Genomic DNA, 22,255 nt, shown 5'->3' with positions numbered 1-22,255 from the left:
GGGCAGGGTACTGAGCAGGAATAACAGAGTCAGGTCTGAGTGGTAAAGGGTTCCTTCCAGGATCCAGTCAGGAGCCAGACTGGACTAAGCCTGGGACTCACATACAAGGCAAAAGGGAAGGTGGGGGAATAATCACCCTAAACTTGGTCACCAAGGTAGTTTTTTGTTTTTACCACACCCACGGCAGGCGAAAGTTCATAGGCCAGCGGTCCAACCCACGCCGCAGCGGCAACCAACCAAGCTGCTGCGGTGCCACCACCAGCTCCTGAACCTGCTACTCCACAAGGGAACTCCCCACTTTAATCATTTTAAAGTGGCATTTAGTACAGCCACAACGTTGTGTACCCACGGCCTCTATCTAATTCCAAACCACTTTCATTACCTCAAAAGGAAATCTTGTGCCCCTTAAGCTGCCAGCTGGGGGCTAACTGGCTCCGAGATGCCGCCTGCATCCTCCTGCTACTTTCCATGTGTCTCTCCTCTGGCAGCGGTGGGCTGAGCCCCTCCTCATGCTGCACATCTCCCCGGTTTGCAGGCCTGTGGCACTTCCTCCTGCCTCCAGCCGGAGAAGGTCCGCTGCTTCTAGGGCTCATGGGACTAGATCAGGCCCCATCTGGATAATAGAGGTGATACAGCTGTACATACATTGGTAATAGATGTGGGTTAATGCCTTCCTTGATAACACATTAGGAGCTTGGGATCAACGGCTACACACTGCTGCAGATAAAGCAGATAAATGATAAGAACCTATGGCAGAGAACAGGGAACTATAGTGGATATTGTGTCATAACCTATAAGGGAAAAGAATCCGAAAAAGAACACGTGTGTGTATGTAAAATGAACAATAGAAATGCATGTAAAGATATGGGCAGGTATAAATAGAAACATATAACTTAGAATGTAAAATCTACCTACAACGTAAGATTTCAGATGTATAATTTAAGTATATTAGAATATATTTACACTATATATATATATATATATTTTTTTTTTGTCTTTTTGTCTTTTCTGGCCACTCCCACAGCACATGGAGGTTCCCAGGTGCTAGGAGTTAATAGGAGCTGTAGCCACCGGCCTACACCACAGCCACAGCAGCTCAGGATCCAAGCCGTGTCTGCAACCTATACCACAGCTCACGGCAACGCCAGATCGTTAACCCACGGAGCAAGGCTAGGGATCAAACCCGCAACCTCATGGTTCCTAGTCAGATTCGTTAATCACTGAGCCACGACGGGAACTCCAATTTACACTATATATTAAATGCAGAATGCAATAAAATATATTAACATATTATTACATATGAATAGTGTATACAGTATCCTAATATGTTATATATTGTATTATAAGTTCAAGTGAAATATATATATCTAATTTATGTCAAGGAATTGGATTTTACAATGCCAAGGGCTGGCAAGCCTGAATTCTGCAGAGCATGCTGGAAACTCTCCATCAGGCAGGAGCTGATGCTGGTGGTCTTTAAGACAGAATTTCTTCTTCCTCATGGCAACCTCCGTTTTGCAGTTAAGGCCTTTCAACGGATTAGGTGAGGCCCACCCCCATTCCCAGCGTCATCTCCTTTACTTAGAGTCGGCTGGTTATAGATGTCAACCACACCTCCATAACACCTCCCTGGCAACACCTGGAGTCATGTTTGGTGGAAGAACCAGGTACTACAGCCCGGCCAAGCGGACATGTAAAATGAACCATCACGCCAGGACGACCTCTCTGTCTTAAGATTCCTAAGTGTATTATTTACTTATTTTTTCCTTTTTTTTTTTTTTTTTGGGCCACCCTGTGGCATATGGGGCTCCCAGGCCAAGGATCAGATACGAGCCACAGTTGTGACCTACACTGCAGCTGTGGCAACGCTGGATCCTTTAACACACTGGGCCAGGGATCGAACCTGTGGCCTGGCACTGAGGAGATGTCACTGATTCTGCTGCACTGCAGTGGGAACTCCCCTAACTTTATTATGAAAAAACACCCTGAAATTATTTTTGGCCATGCCCATGGCATGCAGAAGTTCCCAGGCCAGGGGTCGAAGCTGCATCACATCAGTGACCTGAGCTGCTGCCGTGACACCACCAGGTCCTTGACCTGCAGCACCACAAGGAAACTCTTTAAGCCTAACTTTAATCACACGTGCAAAGTCCCTTTGCTACATGATATATATTCATAGGTTTTAGGGACTCATGCCTGGGCATTCTTAGAAGTGCATTCTGTCTACCTGTGGAGCGGGGGCCGGCGGGGGGGCACCACCAAGCTGTAGAGCCTGAGAGGAGCAGCAGCAAGTGAGAGATGCTGCAGACTAAAGCCAGAGGAGAGCACCGCAGGGCCAGCTTCATGGGTGAGTGACCTCAGCAGTTGTTCAGGTCCCTGTGCTCAGAAGGGCCCTGTGCTTGGTGTAACGATTTGCTCTATCTTGAAATGATTGATGATTTTGAAAAAGGAACCCCCCATTTTCACTTGTAATGCACCCCCAACATTATGGAGCTGGTTCTGGATCGAAGTGTGGAAAGAGCAGATGCCTGGGAAGGGTGACATTGAGAGATGAGAAGAGTGGAAGGAACTTGGACCAGGTCCTGGCAGCAGCCAGACAAAGAGGAGGAGGAGGAGGAGAAGAGAGATGGGGTGCAGAGGCCCTGGGAGGATGCTTGGTCCCCTCCCTGAAGTCTCAGAAGCAGGCCAAGTCTGATTAAAAAAAAAAAATCTACTGGATTGTAAAAAATTTTTGTATTATAGTTGACTTACAAAGTTGTCAGTTTCTGCTGTGCAGCAAAGTGACCCTGTCCTGTATATATGTATACACATATTCTTTTTCTCACATTATCCTCCATCATGTTCCATCACAAGTGGTTGGATATAGTTCCCAGTGCTACACAGCAGGATCTCATTGCTTATCTGCTCCAAAGGCACTAGTTTGTATCTATTAACCCCAAACTCACAGTCCATCCCACTCCCTCCCCTTCCCCCTTGACAACCACAAGTCTGTTCTCCATGACCATGAGTTTCTCTTCTGTAGAAAGGTTCATGTGTGCCATACATTAGATTCCAGGTATCAGTGATATCATACGGTATTTGTCTTTCTCTTTCTGATTTACCTCACTTAGTACGAGAGTCTCTAGGTGCATCCTTGTTGGGGCAAATGACATTATTTTGTTCTTTTTTATGGCTGAGTAGTAGTCCACTGTTGATATGCACCATATCTTCTTAATCCACTCATCTGTCAATGGACATTTAGGTTGTTTCCATGTCTTGGCTATTGTGATTGGTGTTACAATGAACATACAGGTGCATTTATCTTTTTGAATGAAAGTTTTGTACAGATATATATGCCCAGGAGTGAGGCCGCTGGGTCATGTGGTAGTTCTATATTTAGTTTCCTCAGAACCTCCATACTGTATTCCGTAGTGGTCGTACCAATTTTCTTTTTTCTTTTCTTTTTTCTTTTTGCCTTTTATAGGGCCACTCTTGCGGCACATGGAGGTTCCCAGGCTAGGGGTCTAATCGGAGCTATAGCCACCGGCCTACACCACAGCCACAGCAACACGGGATCCGAGCCGCATCTGCAACCTACACCACAGCTCACGGCAACGCCGGATCCTTAATCCACTGAGCAAGGGCAGGGATCGAACCTGCAACCTCATGGTTCCTAGTCGGATTCGTTAACCACTGCACCATGACGGGAACTCCATGTACCAATTTTCATTCCCCAAATCCACCAGATTTAAAACAAGCCAAGCACCATGGAAGTCCTGAGAGAGAACTGCCTCCTGGCTGGGCAGAGCCAGATTGCAGTGGGAGGCGGCCAGGGAGAAAGTGAGGAGGTGAGAAAGTGCAGAGAACTCAGGAGTCAACTGGGAAGGGAAGGAAAGACAGGTTACCTGGAGGGAGAGATTGGGGGGGTGGTCAGAGAAGGAGTTTATTTCTTTGCTTGGTTTGGGTACATTCACTGCTATTTTGTTTCTTTTTTGAGGAAGTAGTTTTTAGTTACATCGGGGATACCTAAACCCATCCTGCTAGTGAAGAGAGGGGGGAAAATTCTACCTAAAAACGTTTTGATGACCTTGGCCAATTCAGTCCCCGGGAAGTTGGTCTGGGGTGCACACCTTCCAACTGGGCTGGGCTCTTCCAAATGCAGAGACCAGCGTTGCTGCACCTCAGAGCTATTGCCTTTTGAGGCTAGATCGTCGTGGTGGGGGGCTGTCCTGTGCCCCAAGGCTTCACCCGCTGGATGCCAGGAGCATACCACCCCAACCTGGGGTTTAGACAAGCAACAATATTTCCAAGATGTCCCCTGTAGGGGGGGATGTTGCCACTGGTTAAGAGCTGATCTAGGCAGTACTCTAAGAAAACACATTTCAAACATACAAATGAATTTTTACTGGATGATTTTGGGCTACCTCTTTTCCCCACTTAGTTTCTTTTAAGGATCATTCATTGTTACTATGCACAGATTTAGAAAGGAGGCTTGGGAGGTCCCGTCGTGGCTCAGCGGAAACAGAGCTGACTAGTATCCATGAGGATGAGGGTTTGATCCCTGGCCTCGCTCAGTGGGTTAAGGATCCCATGTTGCCCTGAGCTGTGGTGTATTTTGCAGATGTGGCTCGGATCCTATGTGGCTGTGGCTGCGGTGTAGGCTGGTAGCTGTAGCTCTGATTCGACCCCTAGCCTGGGAACTTCCACGTGCTGTGGGTATGGCCCTAAAAAGACAACCCCCCCCAAAAAAAAAAGAAAGAAAGAAAGAAAGAAAAGAAAAAAGGAGGCTTGTGGGAGTTCCCAAGGTGGCTCAGTGGGTTTAGGAACCTGACATAGTCTCCATGAGGATGCGGGTTCGATCTATGACCTTGCTTGGTGGGTTAAGGATTCAGTGTTGCCACAAGCTGCAGTGTAGGCTGCAGGTTGCAGATGCAGTTTGGATCTGGAATTCTTGTGGCTGTTGTGTAGGCCCACAGCTATAGCTCCAATTCAACCCCTAGCCTGGGAACTTTCTTATGTTGTAGGTGAGAGCATAAAAAGGAAAAAAGAAAAAGAAAAAAATAGTAATAGCATCTCATATTTATCCAGTGCTTAGAATCCTCTGGGACTTGCTCTAAGCTCATTCCATATGTAACCTCATTTAATACTTGGAATAAATCTACGGATGGGGGAGTTGTTATTATCAGTCCCATGTTGCAGATGGAGAAACTGAGGCACAGAGGGGGTGGGGTTTTTGGGGGGGGTCGATTTTAAATTTTTTGGTAACTTAGCTAATGCAGCTATAAAGTTGTGCAGGTGGGATGTGAACTCAAGCAGGCCGACCCTGACAGAGGAGAGATGGACAATACAGGGGTACGTTCTATGGTGGACAGGATCCCCCAGGGGCAGGGAAGGCAAAGATCCATCCAACAGAATTTTCTGGAAAGATGGGAATGTCTGGTACAGTAATCACATGTGGCTGTGACTGTCCAGCAGCCCCTGACATGTAACTAGGGGGTGGGGCTGATAATCTAATTTTTTTTTTTTAATTTCTAGGGCTGCACCTGCGGCGTACAGAAGTTCCCAGGCTGGGGGTCTAATTGAAGCTACAGCTGCCAACCTACACCACAGCCACAGCAATGCCCGACCCGAGCCGCATCTGCAACCTACACCGCGTCTGCAATGCCGGATCCCTAACTCACTGAGTGAGGCCAGGGATCAAACCCGCAACCTCATGATTCCTAGTCAGATTCATTTCCGCTGTACCACAACAGGAACTCCCTTTTTTTTTTTGGAGAAACTAAATTTTTTTTTAGAATTTTTTTTTACTCAACGAATTTATTACATTTCTAGTTGTACAATGATCACCATAATCCAATTTTATAGGATTTCCATCCCACACCTCCAGCGCATCCCACCACCACCCAAACTGTGGAGAAACTAAATTTTTTATTGAACTTAATGTTAATCCATTCGACGTGGAAATAGCCACTGGGGGCCAGTGGTCCAGGTGTTGGGAAGTTGAGGTTTAGAGCACTGGAGGAGGGTTTGGCCTGGGCGGGGGAGTGCTGCCTCTTGAAGGATCCAGAGAGCTGGTGGAGGGGTGACCACAGCTTGAGCTGGTGTACAAGAGGGTGGGGGCTGTGAGGCTCACCCCCCGGCCTGGATCTGGGGAAGGTAGAGGCGGGGGTGCAGGAGGTGAAGCCCTGGCTCAGCCATGCTGGGAAGGAAGGGGAAGCTGGTTCAGATCTGAGCCCCAGATGGACTGCAGGACAAGGGCTACTGAGCACTTGCCGTGTGCAGACCTTGTTCAGGGCACTTCTCACATATTATCTCATTTAGCCCTTGTGTCAACCACTGAGGTAGGTGCTGTTATTCTGCCCCATGAGCAGATGAGGAAACTGAGTCCACATGGCAGGGCCCAAGGCCACAGCAAGTCGTGGTCCTAAGCAGGGTACCCTGTGCACTGAGCTGTGGGAATTTTCCCAGGAGCTCAGGGGTACAAGCAGAGGATGCTGATGGAGGTGGGGAGTGGCAGGGACCCAGGGTTCAGGCTTTGCCATCAGGAAGAATTTCCAACAACCAAGAGGATTTTGAGGAGTTCCTGTCATGGCTCAGGGGAAACAAATCTGACTGGTATCCACGAGGATGCAGGTTCAGTCCCTAATCTCACTCAGTGGATTAAGGATCCAGTGTTGCTGTGAGCTGTGGTGTAGTTTGAAGATACGGCTTGGATCTGTCATTGCTGTGGCTGTGGTGTAGGTCAGTGGCTACAGCACCAATTTAGCCCCCTAAATCTAGACAGGTTGCTCCAGTGGTTGTGATGCTGACTGTGGAGCCAACATCCTGAGCTTCTGAATTTTTTTGTCTTTTGTCTTCTTAGGACTGCACCCAAGGCATATGGAAGTTCCTAGGCTAGGGGTCGAATCAGAACCACAGCTGCCAGCCTACACCACAGCCACAGCAATGCGGGATCCAAGCTGTGTCTGTGACCTACACCACAGCTCACAGCTGAGCTTCTGAATTTTATTTCTATTCAGGATGCACAGCTTGTGAAGGGAGTTTGAATCACTGTCAACTACTGCCATCCCCTGTAATTTTCCTGTCGACCTTCAGGCTCTAAGTATCTTTCATTTGACTAGGAAGACCAAACACGGGAGCTGGACGGACACAAACTTAGCAACTAAGATATCAGAAAGTGGTGGAGGCTGTGTTGCCCCCATAGACTCTGACCATGGTGCTGAAACCAGAGCCAACTGTGAAGTCACAATCAGCACCGTGGACAGCAACCTTGGAACCCACCTTCCTGGGGTTGGGTCCTGATGAGTGAAACAGGGAGGGTGTTAGGTACAGGACCAGGGGTGTTGAGGCCACCCAGAGAAGGAGCCACAATTGCTCAGGAGGCAGGGAAGCTTAATATACAGATGAGGATCAGACGGACCAGTTGTAATTTGGAGAAGACAATGTCTTTTCTATTCTACACTGATGGAAGCAGAGAGACAGCAAAAATGGAAGCACCCCTGGGATGTAAGCTGATTCAGCCACTTTGAGGTTCCTCAAAAGACTAAAAATATAACCACCGTATGATCCAGCAATCCTACTCCAGGGCATATAACCAGGAAAAAACCTGTAATTTGAAAAGATACATGCCCTATGTTCAGTGCAGCACTATTCACAACAGCCAAGACGTGGAAACAACCTAAATATCCTTTGACAGATGAATAGATTAAAAAGATGTGGTATATATACACAATGGAATACTACTCAGCCATAAAAACCAATGAAATAATGCCATTTGCAGCAACATGGATGGATCTAGAGATTCTTATACTAAGTGAAGTCAGAAAGAGAAAGACAAATACCACATGATACCACTTATATGTGGAATCTAAAATATGACACAAATGAACTTATTTATGAAACAGAAACAGACACACAAACATTAAGAACAGAATTGTGGTTGCCAAAGAAGGAGGATGGATTGGGAGTTTGGGACTAGCAGGTGCAAACTATTATCCATAGAATGGATAAACAGCAAGGTTCAACTGTATAGCCCAGGAACTATATTCCATATTCCATAATAAGCTATGTGGAAAAGAATATGAAAAGTATGTGTGTGTGTTTGTGTGTGTGTGTGTAAATGAATCACATTGCTATACAGCAGAAATTACCACAGCATTGTTGATCAATTATGTGCTGTACAGTAGAAAACTGACAGAACACTGTAAACCAGCCATAATGGAAAAAAATTATATATAAAATTTTTTAAAAATTAAAGAAGAAAGAAAAAAGGAAAATCTTAGCGTTGAAAAACAAAGTTAAATAAACTGCTGTAGTTAGGGGGAAAAAAGGTACTTCAATAACTTTTTTTAAAAAGTGGAAACACCCTAGACTTGGCTTGATCAGAATATTGTCTTTTATAGATAGGTATATTTTAGGTACTCATGAAATGTCAGGTCTATGCTGCCCACTTTACAGATGTTACTTCTTTTTCCTATTGCAGTAAAATTCACATAAAACTGACCATTAGCCATTGGAAAGTGTATAATTCAGCAGGAATGGGTGCCTTCACAATCTGTGCAGCCATCACCGTCAACTAGTCCCAAGATATTTTCATCACCCCCAAAGGAAGCACCGCACCCACTGTGTGGTCAGGGTTTGTCACAGAAACAGAACCAACAGCACGTGTATACATATGTGGGAAGAAATTTCTGTTACGGAATTGGCCTCACACACTTATGGAGGCTTGCAAGTCCAAAATCTGAAGGGTGGGCTGCAGACTGCTGATGAGGTGAGCTGATGCTGCAGTTCAAATCCAAGGGAGTTGACTGGCAGAATCTCTTCTTGATCAGGAGAGGTCATTCTTTCATTCAATTCAGGCCATCAGCTGACTGGATAAAGCCCATCCACATCACAGAGGGCATTTTTCTTTACTCAAAATCCAGTGATTTTTGGAACATATGATAATATAAGAAAAAGAATATACATATATATACATATATATGTGTATATACATAAAAACTGGGTCACTTTGCTGTACAGCAGATATTGGCAGGACATTGTAAATCAACTATATATTAAAAAAAACCTTTTTAAATCCACTGATTTAATGTTAGTATCACCCAAAAACACCCTAGCACCAACATCCAGAATGTTTGACAACATATCTGACCATGGCCCAGCCAAGGTGACACATAGAATTAACCATCACAAGCCCACCTTGTCTACTTGATGGCTCTATGCATCTCCTCAAACCATATTTAACCTCCAGATAAAGAAAATGACAACAAACAAGTGAGCTCTGACAGTGCCCTGCCTCTAGGGGCGTCTTGCTGAAGGGGAGGCCAACATCCCCTTTCAAGGCAGCAAGCCCTCTCCCCTGCCCCCAGCCTAGATGAGACAGATGGGGTTTCCAGGGCCTCCGTCCCCAAGAAAAGGAAATGAGCAGGGATGAAGGTGGAAATACACAGAAACCCAGGGAGGACTGCTTCATGGAGGACTCGCCCTGGACAATGGGACCCTCCCCTGCTGGGCTCTGGGCCCCAGCTCCCCCTCAGCCCTCACCTCCACTGCAGCTCTGCACGTGCACCCCTCACCCCATACAATCCCAGGGGGACTCGCAGCTGCCTTCAGACCAGCCCGGAGCAGTCCTGCCCACACACACTCCTGCTCTCCTTGTCCCCAGAGTGACGGGGTCATTCCCAGCCTGGGCCTCCCTCCCAGCCCCTGCTGTCCCCCCAGAGTGGCCTGGGCAGTGGGGGAGCTGCCCCTGAAACAGACATGCCCTGGGGGCCGCAGCCTGCTCTGACCCCCAGTGTCACACGGAGCAAGCTGGGACCAAGTCTCGGGTCCTTAAGTCAAGTGGGAACATAGCTGCAGGGAAGGGAACTGACTCGGTGGAATGGGTGTGGGGGGGTTTGGGGAGGATGGTGGAAACGCTTTAAAATTGGATTGTGGTAAAGGCTGCACAACTTGGCAAATTTCCTAAACAAACAAAATAATGAACGGAGACAATAACAGGAGTGATTTGTGTTGTGCGGTGAATTCTTCATAATGGAGCCTGAGATTCTGCTCTCACCCCTCCTAGGGGCCCTGCCCAGCCCTGCCCAGATCCTTCACCTCAGCTGAACCAAGCTCTGTGATTCCCAGGGGTGGCTTGTGACCATCGTGTGCCAGTCCCCTGCTGGGGCGGAGAAAATCCGACGGAGAAGGAGGATAGAAGTGAGTTCATGGGGAGTGCCCATTGTGGTGCAGCAGATATGAATCTGACTAGTATCCATGAGGATGCGGGCTGGATTCCTGGCCTCACTCAGTGGGTTAAGGATCTGGCGTTGATATGAACTGTGGTGTAGGTCACAGATGTGGCTTGGATCCTGCATTGCTGTGACTGTAGAGTAAGCTGGCAGCTATGGCTCTGATTTGACTCCTAGCCTGGGAACTTCCATATGCTGTGGGTGTGGCCATAAAAACAAAAAAGAAGAAGAAGAAGTGACTTCATGGGTAAGAGTATTGTGTCTCAAATTGGTCCACACCAGACAGAGACCAGGTTTCCCATCGCTGCCGTGAGTGAAGACACTGCCCAGCATTATCAGTGCTCCTATCATCAAAGTCACCGGTGGTCTGAGCCCAGTGAGACTCTGGAGCTGGTGTTGACAGGTGAGGACGTCTCTGGTCTGCCCTCAGGGTGGCCCCAGGCCCCTGTCCCCAGTTGTGTCCTCTGCCCATAGGCCCACAAGCCCCCTGGTGCCCTCCACACTGCTCTGCCTTCATATCTGGCTCAGTCCCTGGACCCTGGTCCCATCCAGGCTCCACAAAGTCCTGGACACTGAGCCGGACCCCTGGGCTGTGGGGAGTGGGCTTCCAGAGATGGGGAAGGATGGAACCCTTTCAAGGGACCCTGTGCCTTTTCCTTCAGGATGGTGGTAAACTGCCTTCACTGGGAAGAGTCTGTGGGGCCTCCAGGCTATGTGTCCCCTGAAGTATGGTTCACTCCCTCTTGGCCAGGCTGCCCCTGACCATGGCTGGACAGTGCTTTGGGGGACCTTTGGGGGTGAGACTGTCCCTGCCCCTGTGTGTGGTCAGCCCCCCAGATGCCTAGAGTCAGGGTTACCTAAGGGACACTCCAACCCCCGTCCGCACACTCCTGGGACCTCAGAAGAGCTGCTCCATGTAAATTTGGGACAGCAAGAATCTGTCCAGTAGAATGGAGCAGGGGTCTCTCCCTTGTCTGGTCCCTGCATCATTTTCTCAGGAATCTAGGGGATTGAGTCTGGCAGATGTGACCTGTGGACAGATGCTCACTCAGGGTGCAGAGGGGCCAGGCTGAGTGGGACAGATCCTCGGCAACCCCCACACGGCATCAGTCCTTCTCCTGCCCTTGATCATAAGACCTGCTTGGGATTTCAGCTCCCCCCACACCCAGCCCTCCTCCTCAGCTGGTGAGTAGCTGACCTCAGCCTGGAGGGGTTTCTGGGGGGCTCTGTGCTGGGTATCAGGGCCAAGCACTCCACCCTGGGCTTAGATCAGGGACAGGTGAGGCCCTGGGAAGGGCATGGCTTGCCCAGGGCACTGCCCAGTCCCTGATATTCACAAGGACGCTCTTAACAACGCTCACAGAATAGAGATAACCCCACACCGGGCACCTGGCGGCAGTAATGCCACCAAGCCCACCATGGAGGGATGTCCCAGGCTTTCTAAGAGCCACCGCCCCTTTTAAGAGGCAGAAAGGAGGTTAAAGTGTCTTGGGCAAAGGCACAAGGGGCGGACCCAGCCCAAGGAGGCCCTGGGGTTTGACCGCAGGCCCACCTCGCCCCCTAGTGGGCAAGTTCCACTGCTGGCTCCTCCGCACTGAGAGGACAGAGGGATTGATAGCTCATCTTCCACTAGGAGAGAGAAGAGGCTTCTTGACGGTTCTGCCTGAACAACCTAGAAGAAGACAGACACCCCCCACCGGAGGATCCTGAACCTGCTATGGGAAGGGGGGCTAGCTCTCTCCCTTTCTTCCCTTCTCGCTGTGAAAACTTAAGTTCAGAGCAGAAGCAAGTGAACTGACAACCCATGGACGAGGATAAAATATTTGCAAATGATGCTACTGACAAGGAATTAATTTGCATAATATACAAACAGCTTATGCAACTTACTATCAAAAAAGCCCAAACAACTCAATCAAAAAATGGGCAGAAGACCGAAAGAGACATTTCTCCAAAAGAAGACACACAGATGGCCAACAAGCACATGAAAAGATGCTCAACATTGCTAATTATTAAAGAAACATGCTTCCAAAGACATTCTATGATGCTATCATCACGCTAATACCAAAACCAGACAAAGATACCACCAAAAAAGAAAACTATATAGACACAAAAATTGTCAACAAAATTTTAGCCAAGTCCAACAACATATAAAAAAGATCATACACCATGACCAAGTGGGATTCATCCCAGGTTCACAAGGATGGTCCAACATATGCAAATAAATCAACGTCATACACCACATTAAATGAAAAGTCAAAAATCACATGATCATCTCAATAGATGCAGAAAAAGCATTTGACAAAGTCCAATAGGCATTCATGATCAAAACTCTTACCAAAGTAGGTATAGAGGGAACATATCTTAACATAATCAAAGCCATTTACAGAAAACCCAGAGCAAATATAATTCTCAATGGAGAAAAGCTGAAAGCCTTCCCACTCAAATCTGGAAGAAGACAAGGATGCCCACTCTCACCACTGTTATTCAACATAGTATTGGAAGTCCTAGCCACAGCAGTCAGACTAACAAAAGGAAAAAAATAGGTATACAAATTGGAAGAGAAAGGTAACATTGTCACTCTGTGTAGATGACATGATACTATATATAGAAAACCCTCAAGACTCAACCCAAAAACTTCTTGAACGGATCAACAAATTCAGCAAAATAGCAGGATATAAGATTAACATTCAGAAATCAGTCACATTTCTGTATACTAACAATGAAATATTAGAAAAGGACTACAAAAATACAATCCCTTTTAAAACTGCACCCCAAAATATCAAATACCTGGGAATAAACCTTACCAAGGAGTAAAAGATTTATATGCCAAGAAATATAAAACATTAATCAAGGAAATTAAAGAGGATTCAAAGAAATGGAAAGATATTCCATGCTCCTGAGTTGGAAAAATTAGCATCATAAAAATGGCCATACTATCCAAAGCAATCTACAGATTCAATGCAATCCCTATCAAATGACCCATGACATTTTCAACAGAACTAGAACTATCAATCCAGAGTCATATATGGAACCACAAAAGACCCAGAATTGCCAAGCAATTCCGAAGAACAAAAACCAAGCAGGAGGCATAGCTCTCCCAGACTTCAAGCAATGCTACAAAGCCTCAGTGATCAAGACAGTGTGGTGCTGGTACCAAAACAGACAGACAGACCAAGGGAACAGAATAGAGAACCCAGAAATAAACCCAGACACCTACCGTCAATTCATCTTTGACAAAGGAGGCAAGAATATACAATGGGAAAAAGACAGTCTGTTCAACAAGCATCGCTGGGAAACCAGGACAGCTGCATGTAAATCAATGAAACTGAACACACACACCATGCACAAAAATAAATTCAAAATGGCTTAAAAGACTTAAATGTAAAACCAGACACCATCAAACTCCTAGAAGAGAACATAAGCAAAACATTCTCTGATATCAACCTTACAAATACTTTCTCAGGTCAGTCTCCCAAAGCAACGGAAATAAAAGCAAAAATAAACCAATGGGACCCAATCAAACTGACAAGCTTTTGCACAGTAAAGGAAACCATAAAAAAAGGACAACTTACACATGGGAGAAAATAGTTTCAAATGATGCAACTGACAAGGGATTTATCTCTAAAATATACAAACAACTTATACAACTCAACAGCAAAAAAGCCAGCAACCCAATTGAAAAATGGGCAAAAGACCTGAACAGACATTTCTCCAAAGAAGATGTACAGATGGCCAACAACGACATGACAAAAATGCTCAACATCACTGATTATTAGAGAAATGCAAATCAAAACTATTATAAAGGACCACCTCATACCAGTCAGAATGGCCATGATGAATAAGTCCACAAATAAATGGTGGAGAGAGTGTGAAGAAAAGGGAATTCTCCTTCTCTGTTGGTGGGAATGTAAATTGGTACAACCACTATGGAAAACAGTATGGAGGAATCCTAGAAAAATATACCTAGGACTAATATATGACCCAGCAACCCCACTCTTTGGCATATATCTGGACAAAACTTCTCTTGAAAAAGACACATACACCTGTATGTTCAGTGCAACTCTATTCAAAATAGCCAAGACATGGAAACAACCTAAATGTCCATTGATAGATGACTGGATTAAGAAGATGTGTTATATATACACAATATATACACTACTCAGCCATAAAAAGAATAATGCCATTTGCAGCAACATGGATGGAACTAGAGACTCTCATTCTAAGTGAAGTAAGTCAGAAAGAGAAAGACAAATACCGTATGATATCACTTATATCTGGAATCTAATATATGACACAAATGAACCTTTCCACAGAAAAGAAAATCATGGACATGGAGAACAGACTTGTGGTTGCCGAGGGGGAGGGAGTGCGATGGACTTGGAATCTGGGGTTAATAGATGCAAACTATTGCCTTTGGAATAGATAAGCAATGAGATCCTGCTGTGTAGCACTGGGAACTATGTCTAGTCACTTATGATGGAGCATGATAATGTGAGAAAAATGAATGTATACGTGTATGTGTGACTGGGTCACCTTGCTGTACAGTAGAAAACTGACAGAACACTGTAAATCAGCTATAACAGAAAAAATAAAAATCATTTAAAAAAAGAAATGCCAATCAAACCTACAACAAGGTATCACCTCACACCAGTCAGAATGGCTATCATCAAAAGGTGCTGGAGAGGGTGTGGAGAAAAGGGAATGTAAATCGGTGTAATCGCTATGGGAAAACAGTATGGAGATTTCTTTAAAAATTAAGAGAAGCAGGGAGTTCCCGTCGTGGCGCAGTGGTTAACAAATCCGACTAGGAACCATGAGGTTGCGGGTTGGGTCCCTGCCCTTGCTCAGTGGGTTAACGATCCGGCGTTGCCGTGAGCTGTGCTGTAGGTTGCAGACGCGGCTCGGATCCCGCGTTGCTGTGGCTCTGGTGTAGGCCGGTGGCTACAGCTCCGATTCAACCCCTAGCCTGGGAACCTCCATATGCCGCGGGAGCGGCCCAAGAAATAGCAACAACAACAAAAGACAAAAGACAAAAAAAAAAAAAAAATTAAGAGAAGCAGTACCACATGATCCAGCCATCCCCCTCCTGGCATCTACCAGAACATTTTAATTTGAAAAGATACATACACCCTTATGTTCACAGCAGCACTGTTACAGTAGCCAAGACATGGAAGCAACCTAAGTGTCTATTATCCAACCACAGAGAAATGGATAAAGATGTGGTGCATATACAAAATGGAATATTACTCAGCCATAAAAATGAAACAATGCCATTTAGAGCAACATAGATGGACAGAGAGAGAGCATCATGCCAAGTGAAGTCAGAAAGAGAAAAGCAAATACCATATATCACTTACATGTGGAATCTTAATAAACGATACAAATGAATTTCTATATAGAACAGAAATAGACTCACACATAGAAAACAAACTTAGAGTTACCAAAGGGGATAGGGGGAGATAAATTAGGAATTTGGGATTAACAGATACACAGATTTCATATATTTTACATATAACATAGATAAACAACCAGGGCCTATGGTATAGCACAGGGAACTATACTGAATATTTTGTAATAACTTATAATGGAAAAGAATCTGAAAAAGAACAAGTGTATACGCATGTGTGTATGTATACTTATATATAAAGAATGAACACTAGAAATGCATACAAATGTGTATGGGTGTGTATACACATAAACCTATAACTTACAGTGTAAATGTACTCTCAATGCAAAATTTCAGATCTATAATTTAAGTATATTAGAATATATTTACACTATTAAATATAGAAGTAATAAAATACATTATTACATTTATTATATACAGTGTTATGTTATATACTGTATTATAATGTATTATGAATTACTATATTTATACACATAAGTGCTAATATAAATGAGTAATACACGATATACTAAAGTGTGTCATTGAAATATATACTTTAAAACATAAGCAATTTTAAGTTATATATACCTAGATTTATGTGATTATAATTATTAGGGCTTTTTTTTTTTAAATTTACTTCACCCACAGGTATATGGAAGCTCCCAAGCCAGGGATCAAATCTGTGCCACAGCAGTGACCTGAGCCGCGGAAGTGACAATGTGGGATCTCTAGTCAATTGCACAAGGGAATTCCACCATATATTTTTTTATGCATATAATATACATTATTTTAAATTGTGATCAATGTCATAAGGGGAAGCAGGGCAGAGATGTTAAAACACAGGGGGGACCCGTGGATGGTGGGCCAGCGACACGGTGTTGAGGGCAGGATTCTCTAAGAAATGAAGTTTTCTGCCTTAAATAGGATATTGAGGACTCAGCCTCTGAAGCAGCAGGAGGGAGGGGGTGCTAACCAGAAGAGGGGATGGGGGGCTCAGACCGAGTGGGTGGACGAGCCCCCAAGACCTCTGCTGGCTCACCAGTGAAATGGGTGGTGCTGCGCCCTTAGGAGGTGTATGGTAGAGGAGCGGGACCTACAGCACATGCGCGGAGTCCAGCCCCAGGCTGGCGGGCAACTGTCTCACCTGCTCACCTCGTGGCTTCGGCGGGCAGCTCCGGGACATCGGGTCTTGGCGTCTTCACTCCCAGGAGAGCAGATCCACCGCATCAAGGGGAGCTGTGAAAACGGAAGGCAGAGCTGAGGATGCCTGTGCCTGGGCCCTCCTACCGGGTGTCCGTCTCTGCGAGGGGGGAAGACGGGGGAGAGCGGCGCTGCCCCCACCACCTCCCGCGGGAAGGGGACGCTGCAGGTGCCCATCACCCAGTGAGGGTGGCATTAGCCTGGTGGCACCACCGAGCCGCCCCGCGACCCGCTGCTCCTGCCCCTGGCGATCTGACGTTTCAGTTTCTTTCACTTAAATTTCAAGGGCAGCAGTCACGTGTGGTTACCAGAGCGGACAGCCCAGAAGTAGAGCATGTCAACCTCACAGACAGTTCCACGGGGCTGTTCTAGAGGGAGCAGGTCCGGGTCTGGGGACCAGGGAGACCCCGTGGAGAGGGGGGGACTCAGGAGCCTGCTCTGTCCAGCTCAGGCCTCTGACCCATGTCCTCCTGATGCCTCATTCCTAGGAGACACATGGACGCATTCACAGGATGGAAACAATCCCGGTGAGTGATGGGCACAGAGAAGCAGGACCTGGCCTGTGCCTTCTGGGCAAAGGGGGAATGGGTCATATTCCAGCTCTGCCCACGCCCTGTGGACAGAGGACTTCAGCCCCCAAACCCCAGTTTTGTAAGCGGGGAAATGACTCCTGGGCCTTGGGACTGTTAGGCACCTGAGAGATTTGTAGGTAGGTGTGAACATGACAAGCAGCCAGTGTGTGGTGGTATGCCGCAGGTGCTGGATAAATGCACGCTGCTGCTTATCCAGTTATGTCTTCCCTGCTCCCCCAGGCCCGTGGACAGAGCATGTTTACATTCTCATCGGGGTCTCTGCAGCCTTTCTCCTTTGTCTCCTCCTCTTGGTCCTCCTCCTCCTCCAGCGCTGGCATCAGAGGAAACGGGGTAGGTCTCAGGGACCGGGTGGGGTGACCTGGGCAGGCTGTTTGGGGTTCTGGGAAGAAGCCTTCTCATCTCAACTCACACCTGACTCTCCTCAGGGCCCCCCAGAAGCAAAGGCAAGGAGCCAGAGCCCCAGGAGAGGTGAGGACTCTGGGAATGACCCCTAGCCCCCCAGCCCTCCGCCTCCAGGCAGCCCTCAGGGCTCACTGTTCTTTCTCTGCAGGCTCAGCCCAGCTGTTGACGTCCTAGATGGGACACCAGGTACAGACAAGGGTGGGACAGGTCTGGGAGGGGAAGGGGGCATTCACTGCCATCCAGGAAGCCATGTTCAGGGAGCAAGTTTGGGGGCATTCTGTTCTAGATGGGGGTGGGGGGGCAAGACCAAATAGGAAGCTGTGAGGTTTCAGGTGAGTTTGCCCCAGAGAACAGCTCCCTTGTCCTCTCCTCTCTAGACCCGGCCACTGTCCACAGACTTCCTGAGAAGGACAGAGAGACGGAAGCTTCGGTAAGTCCTTGTGTTAGTCGCCTATTGCTGTGACCAAAACACCGGACAGCTAGCAGCTTGGCGGCATTAGCTCAGTTTCCTGGGCCAGGGATGTGGAAGCAGACGGGCTGGGTGGTGCTGGCTGATGCTCTGTCATGAGGCTGCTGTCAAGATGCCAAGCAGGGCTCCGTTTGGCTCAAGGCTGGACTCAGGCTGGAGGGTCCGCTTCCAAGGTGGCTCACTCCCTGGGCTGCAGCACATGGGTGACTGCATGGCAGCCAGGCTCCCCCAGAGGGAGGGGCCCTGGGGAGGGAGGGGCGGAAGCCACAACGTCTTCTGTGGCCTCAATGTGGAGGTGACATGGCGTCACTGTCATATTCTGCTGGCCACACAGACCAAGCCTGCTTCTCCGGGGGAGGGGACCACACAGTGGTGATTCAGGAGGTGGCCTCTTGGGTGGGGGGGAGACTTGGAGGCTGGCCACCACAGCCTTCCCTTCCCAGCACCCCTCCCTCACCTCGGCCACTGCTACTCACCCCGGTCTCTCTCCCCAGACCCCTGCTGACCTGCAGGAGGTGACATATGCCCTGCTGGACCACCGGACCCTCACACAGAGGGCGGCCAGAGCTGTGACCCCGCTATCCGCCGAGTCCAGCACATACGCAGCCATCTCCAGACACTGACCCCAAGCCCCCCTGGCCTCTGTAGCAAAGACACCGCGAGTCACTCTTGCAAAAGCCTGAGGTGGCTATTTGGAGGGTTTTGCCCTTTCTGGACAGTCATCCTGTCACGACTCCTGGAGGCAAGAGCTGGAGTCCCCACAGCCCTGATCCTCATCTAGAAGATTCAGCAGCCATGTGGTCCCTCCCACAGTCAACTAGCTCCTTGGAGAGAATGTGTAGCACCTGTTTCCAGAGACCCAGCGGTGGCCCTACAGTCACCCAGCTGATTCCAGACGTGTCCTATGAATCCCCCCCTGTCCCCGGAGATCCATTTTAACTGTCCTCTCAGCTGACTTGATGAAATTCCCAGGCTTCAGCTGTTGACCTTGACCCTGGGCTGTACTTATGCAGCCAAAAGCGCAGACCACGTCTTCTGGAACATGCTTCACCTTGTTCCGTAATAATAAATGTTCCCACAGGCCCAACTGCATCAGCCCTATGTGTGTGGAGCTGGGCTTCACAGGTCCTGGGTCCCAGTCTCTCCACCCACAGTCCCTCCGTCCCTAGTGAGGGGAACCAGAGAATCGGGCGTCAGTGTTTTCTGATCTGAGCGTGTGACTCGGGGACGAGGGAGGAGACGTCTGAGGGGACTTGGGTCTGGGTCGAGGCACACACCCACAAAGGCACGCACGTTGGCCCAGACACACACCCCTACACATGCACACACTGTAGGAACGCACACATGCACACACCCACACACGGACACGTGTGGCCTGGCGAAGGCAGTGATGAGACCCCAGGGCACAAGCTTTAGGTCCCACTCGGAGGAACTAAAGTTCCCCATTTTCCATTCCTACTGGACGCCATGCACTCGCCAAACACCAGAGGTCCCATCAGCTGAAGGACAGTGTCCTTGATCTGAGCTTCACTCCCTCATCTGGCTAACGCCCTTCAGGCTTGGGATTGGAGGCTGTTCTTCCCAAAAGCTTGCAATTGCTGCTGGAACAAATGCCCACTCCCTAAGGGCACCAAACAACACACCTTAATATTCTACACATCAGGGTGTCAGGAGTCTGCAATCAGCTAACCTGGGCTAAAACCAAGGGCTGTGTTCCTTCTGGGGGCTCCAGGGCACGATCCATTCCATTACCTTTGGCAGCGTCAAAGGCCATCTGCATTCCTCTGCTTGTGGCCCCTTCCTCCGTCTTCAAGGAGCCCTGGAGCTTCTCCAAACTCCCTCTGACCAGGGCTCCTGCTTGGGTGGTCTCCGCTCCTTCCCTCTCTCTGACCCTCCTGCTTCCTGTTTGCAGGGATCCTTGTGATTACATTGGGTCCACCTGGAATAACCAGGCTCCCCTCCCCTGCTTGAGAGCCTTAACCAATCACACCTGCAAAGACCCTTTCATCACCTAAGAAGCACACCCACTGGTTCAAGGGCTTAGGACATGGACCGCTTTGTGGGTGTTATTCCGTCTGAGTGGGTGTCAGTCCTCAGCACTGCCTCTATTCATGGGCTTCCTTGGTGCTTGAATGCTTCACCCTGAATTCCAAGTATCTCCTTGTAGGAGTGTTTCCTTCTCTCACTAGTATGTGAAATGCTGAATGTTTGAGAGTCAAATTTCTGCACCCCCAGTGCCTCTACAAAGAGGAGGTTATGTAGGAAGCAACGGAGACTGGGAAACAGCCCCAGCCGTCTGTGAACCCCAGGTGCCCAAAGTGACAGGTGGCTCCTGTCTGTGTGACAGGACTATGGCTACTCACCTGCACCGTGTCATCCCTTCCTGTACTCCCAGCGAGATGAAAAGGTCTCTCCAGCTTCTCTCGAAGTTAGGTGTGTCCTGGGAGAAAGTCTAGCCAGCACTGTGTGACCAGGATGGATGGAGCTGCTTCCAGGCCTGGCCCATAAACTTCCCACATAAGATCCTCATTGCTCTTCCTTCTGCTGATGGATACCGATACCCTGAATGACCTTGGAACAACACCGAATGTGGCCCCTGTTTCCTGGGATGACTATGGTATGGAGCCTGCTGTACCCCTTGTCTTAGTCATGTTTAAAGCTTCTGTAAAGTTGATGCCTTAACATATGCCCTGTATGCATATGCTGGTGTAAAAATTAATAAATAAACGAATCATTTTAAGTGGAGTTGCTAAGCCCTGAAGAGGAAAGCTCTCGCCCTCGCACTCAATCCCAGCTTAGTTTATGGTCTTGATCAGGAAGTTTACTTTTTTAGCCAGTAGAAAAGGGATGTTTTTCTCCCCACCCCACAATAGCCCAGCCAATGGTACATAGCCACAGCCCAGCCAATAAGAAACAACCACAGGCCACCCAATGAAAAACATCGACAGCCCTAAGAAATAGCCACAGCCCACCCAATAAGAAACAGCCACAGCCCAGCCAATGAAAAACAGCCACAGCCCAGCCTATGAGAAAACAGCAACAGCTCCACTAATGAGAATCAGCCACAGCTGAGTCAATGAAAATCCTTCAGTGTTATAAACTCTTTGATTGCCTCCAAGGGACTTTCATTCAATGTTGTCTCCTTCTAGCTTCCTCCTTTTTCTCTATAAACTGTTCGTATCCTTTGCTCTCTGGACTTGCCTGTAGTTTGCCATAGCTTGAATTCCTGAATTGCAATTCCTCTGCCATTCCTCCCTTCTAAGTACCAGGCCAGACCCTGCTTAGCCTCCGAGATAGAAGAGATTCCGCAGGTTCAGTGGGGTATGGCCATTGACTCCTCTGCCATTCCTAAATAAACTCATCTTGCTGGTAAAATAACTACATAGCTAATTTTAAGTTTGGCACCAGACATGCCTTTTCCTAGATAACCCGATAATATACTTGAGTCACTTACATTGGCCTCTGGCCTCTTCCTGGGGTGTACTTTTCAAAAACAGTAAGCCCCCCCAAACCCAGCCAATCCTCACCCCCCAGCACCTGCTTTATGGGACTCCATAGTCTGGGCCCCTACCCACTGTCACCCCAGGGCCAGGGACAGGCCAACTAGGGACACCCCCCTCCGCCCCAGAAAGTGCTGAAATCATTAAACCAGCCAATCCCAAGTCTGCTTACCCTTCCCTACCCATTCTTTCTCACGGAAGATACAGTAAAGTTTCTTGCCCACTTTTCCCCTTCACTCCATCTCTTTCTTTCAGCCTCTAGTGCTTCCCCATGAGGCCCTGGTTGGTGGCATGCATGCCCCTTCCTCCTGGGAACTGTGAGGAGCAAAGTATCTTTTCATTGACAGCCATTGGCTCATCTGCTCCTTCACTTTCCTTCCCATTTTAAAATTAATACATGGTATTTTATTATTCTTTTTATTAGAGTAGAGCTGATTTACAGTATTGTGTCAATGTCAGCTGTACAGCATAGCGATCCAGTCATACATATATAC

General features: G+C 47.8%; 1 protein-coding gene and 1 long non-coding RNA gene across 5 annotated transcripts; one reads left to right on the top strand and one right to left on the bottom strand.

Moving 5' to 3' along the window:
- Nucleotides 1-382: 382 nt before the first annotated feature.
- Nucleotides 383-21,069, bottom strand: LOC146402477 (uncharacterized). Of its 4 annotated transcripts, XR_014806708.1 has the most exons (4): nucleotides 20,625-21,063; nucleotides 20,014-20,163; nucleotides 16,742-16,833; nucleotides 5,764-7,585 (listed from the first exon to the last, which is right to left on the bottom strand). It is a non-coding gene; the product is annotated as an uncharacterized LOC146402477 (long non-coding RNA). The 4 variants fall into 4 exon arrangements; XR_014806706.1 differs by lacking the exons at nucleotides 5,764-7,585; nucleotides 20,625-21,063 and adding an exon at nucleotides 383-613 and having other exon boundaries at nucleotides 16,750-16,833; nucleotides 20,014-20,181; XR_014806707.1 differs by lacking the exons at nucleotides 5,764-7,585; nucleotides 20,014-20,163 and adding an exon at nucleotides 486-613 and having other exon boundaries at nucleotides 16,750-16,833; nucleotides 20,625-21,069.
- LOC100525582 (leukocyte-associated immunoglobulin-like receptor 1) lies at nucleotides 10,430-19,345 on the top strand. Its single transcript, XM_021094974.2, has 7 exons — nucleotides 10,430-10,614; nucleotides 17,286-17,324; nucleotides 17,610-17,720; nucleotides 17,816-17,858; nucleotides 17,941-17,978; nucleotides 18,170-18,222; nucleotides 18,756-19,345. Exons 1-7 carry the CDS (start codon nucleotides 10,455-10,457, stop codon nucleotides 18,882-18,884), a joined length of 573 nt encoding a protein of 190 aa, XP_020950633.1. The 5' UTR covers nucleotides 10,430-10,454; the 3' UTR covers nucleotides 18,885-19,345.
- Nucleotides 21,070-22,255: the final 1,186 nt, after the last annotated feature.

Source organism: Sus scrofa, chromosome 6, assembly GCF_054392235.1.
Source record: "Sus scrofa isolate SSC_HxYL_T2T_F1_AM1 chromosome 6, Sscrofa_HxYL_maternal_Yorkshire_Landrace_v2.0, whole genome shotgun sequence".
Taxonomy (NCBI): domain Eukaryota; kingdom Metazoa; phylum Chordata; class Mammalia; order Artiodactyla; family Suidae; genus Sus; species Sus scrofa.
This window is presented reverse-complemented; position numbering and strand designations above follow the sequence as displayed.

Bases quoted from the DNA above. Each gene is read 5' to 3' on its own strand.
- LOC100525582 (XM_021094974.2), top strand. From the start codon at position 10,455: ATGGGTAAGAGTATTGTGTCTCAAATTGGTCCACACCAGACAGAGACC. The intron at 17,721-17,815 runs GTAGGTCTCAGG...GACTCTCCTCAG, and splicing joins CTGGCATCAGAGGAAACGGG to GGCCCCCCAGAAGCAAAGGC. The intron at 17,979-18,169 runs GTACAGACAAGG...TCTCCTCTCTAG, and splicing joins CGTCCTAGATGGGACACCAG to ACCCGGCCACTGTCCACAGA.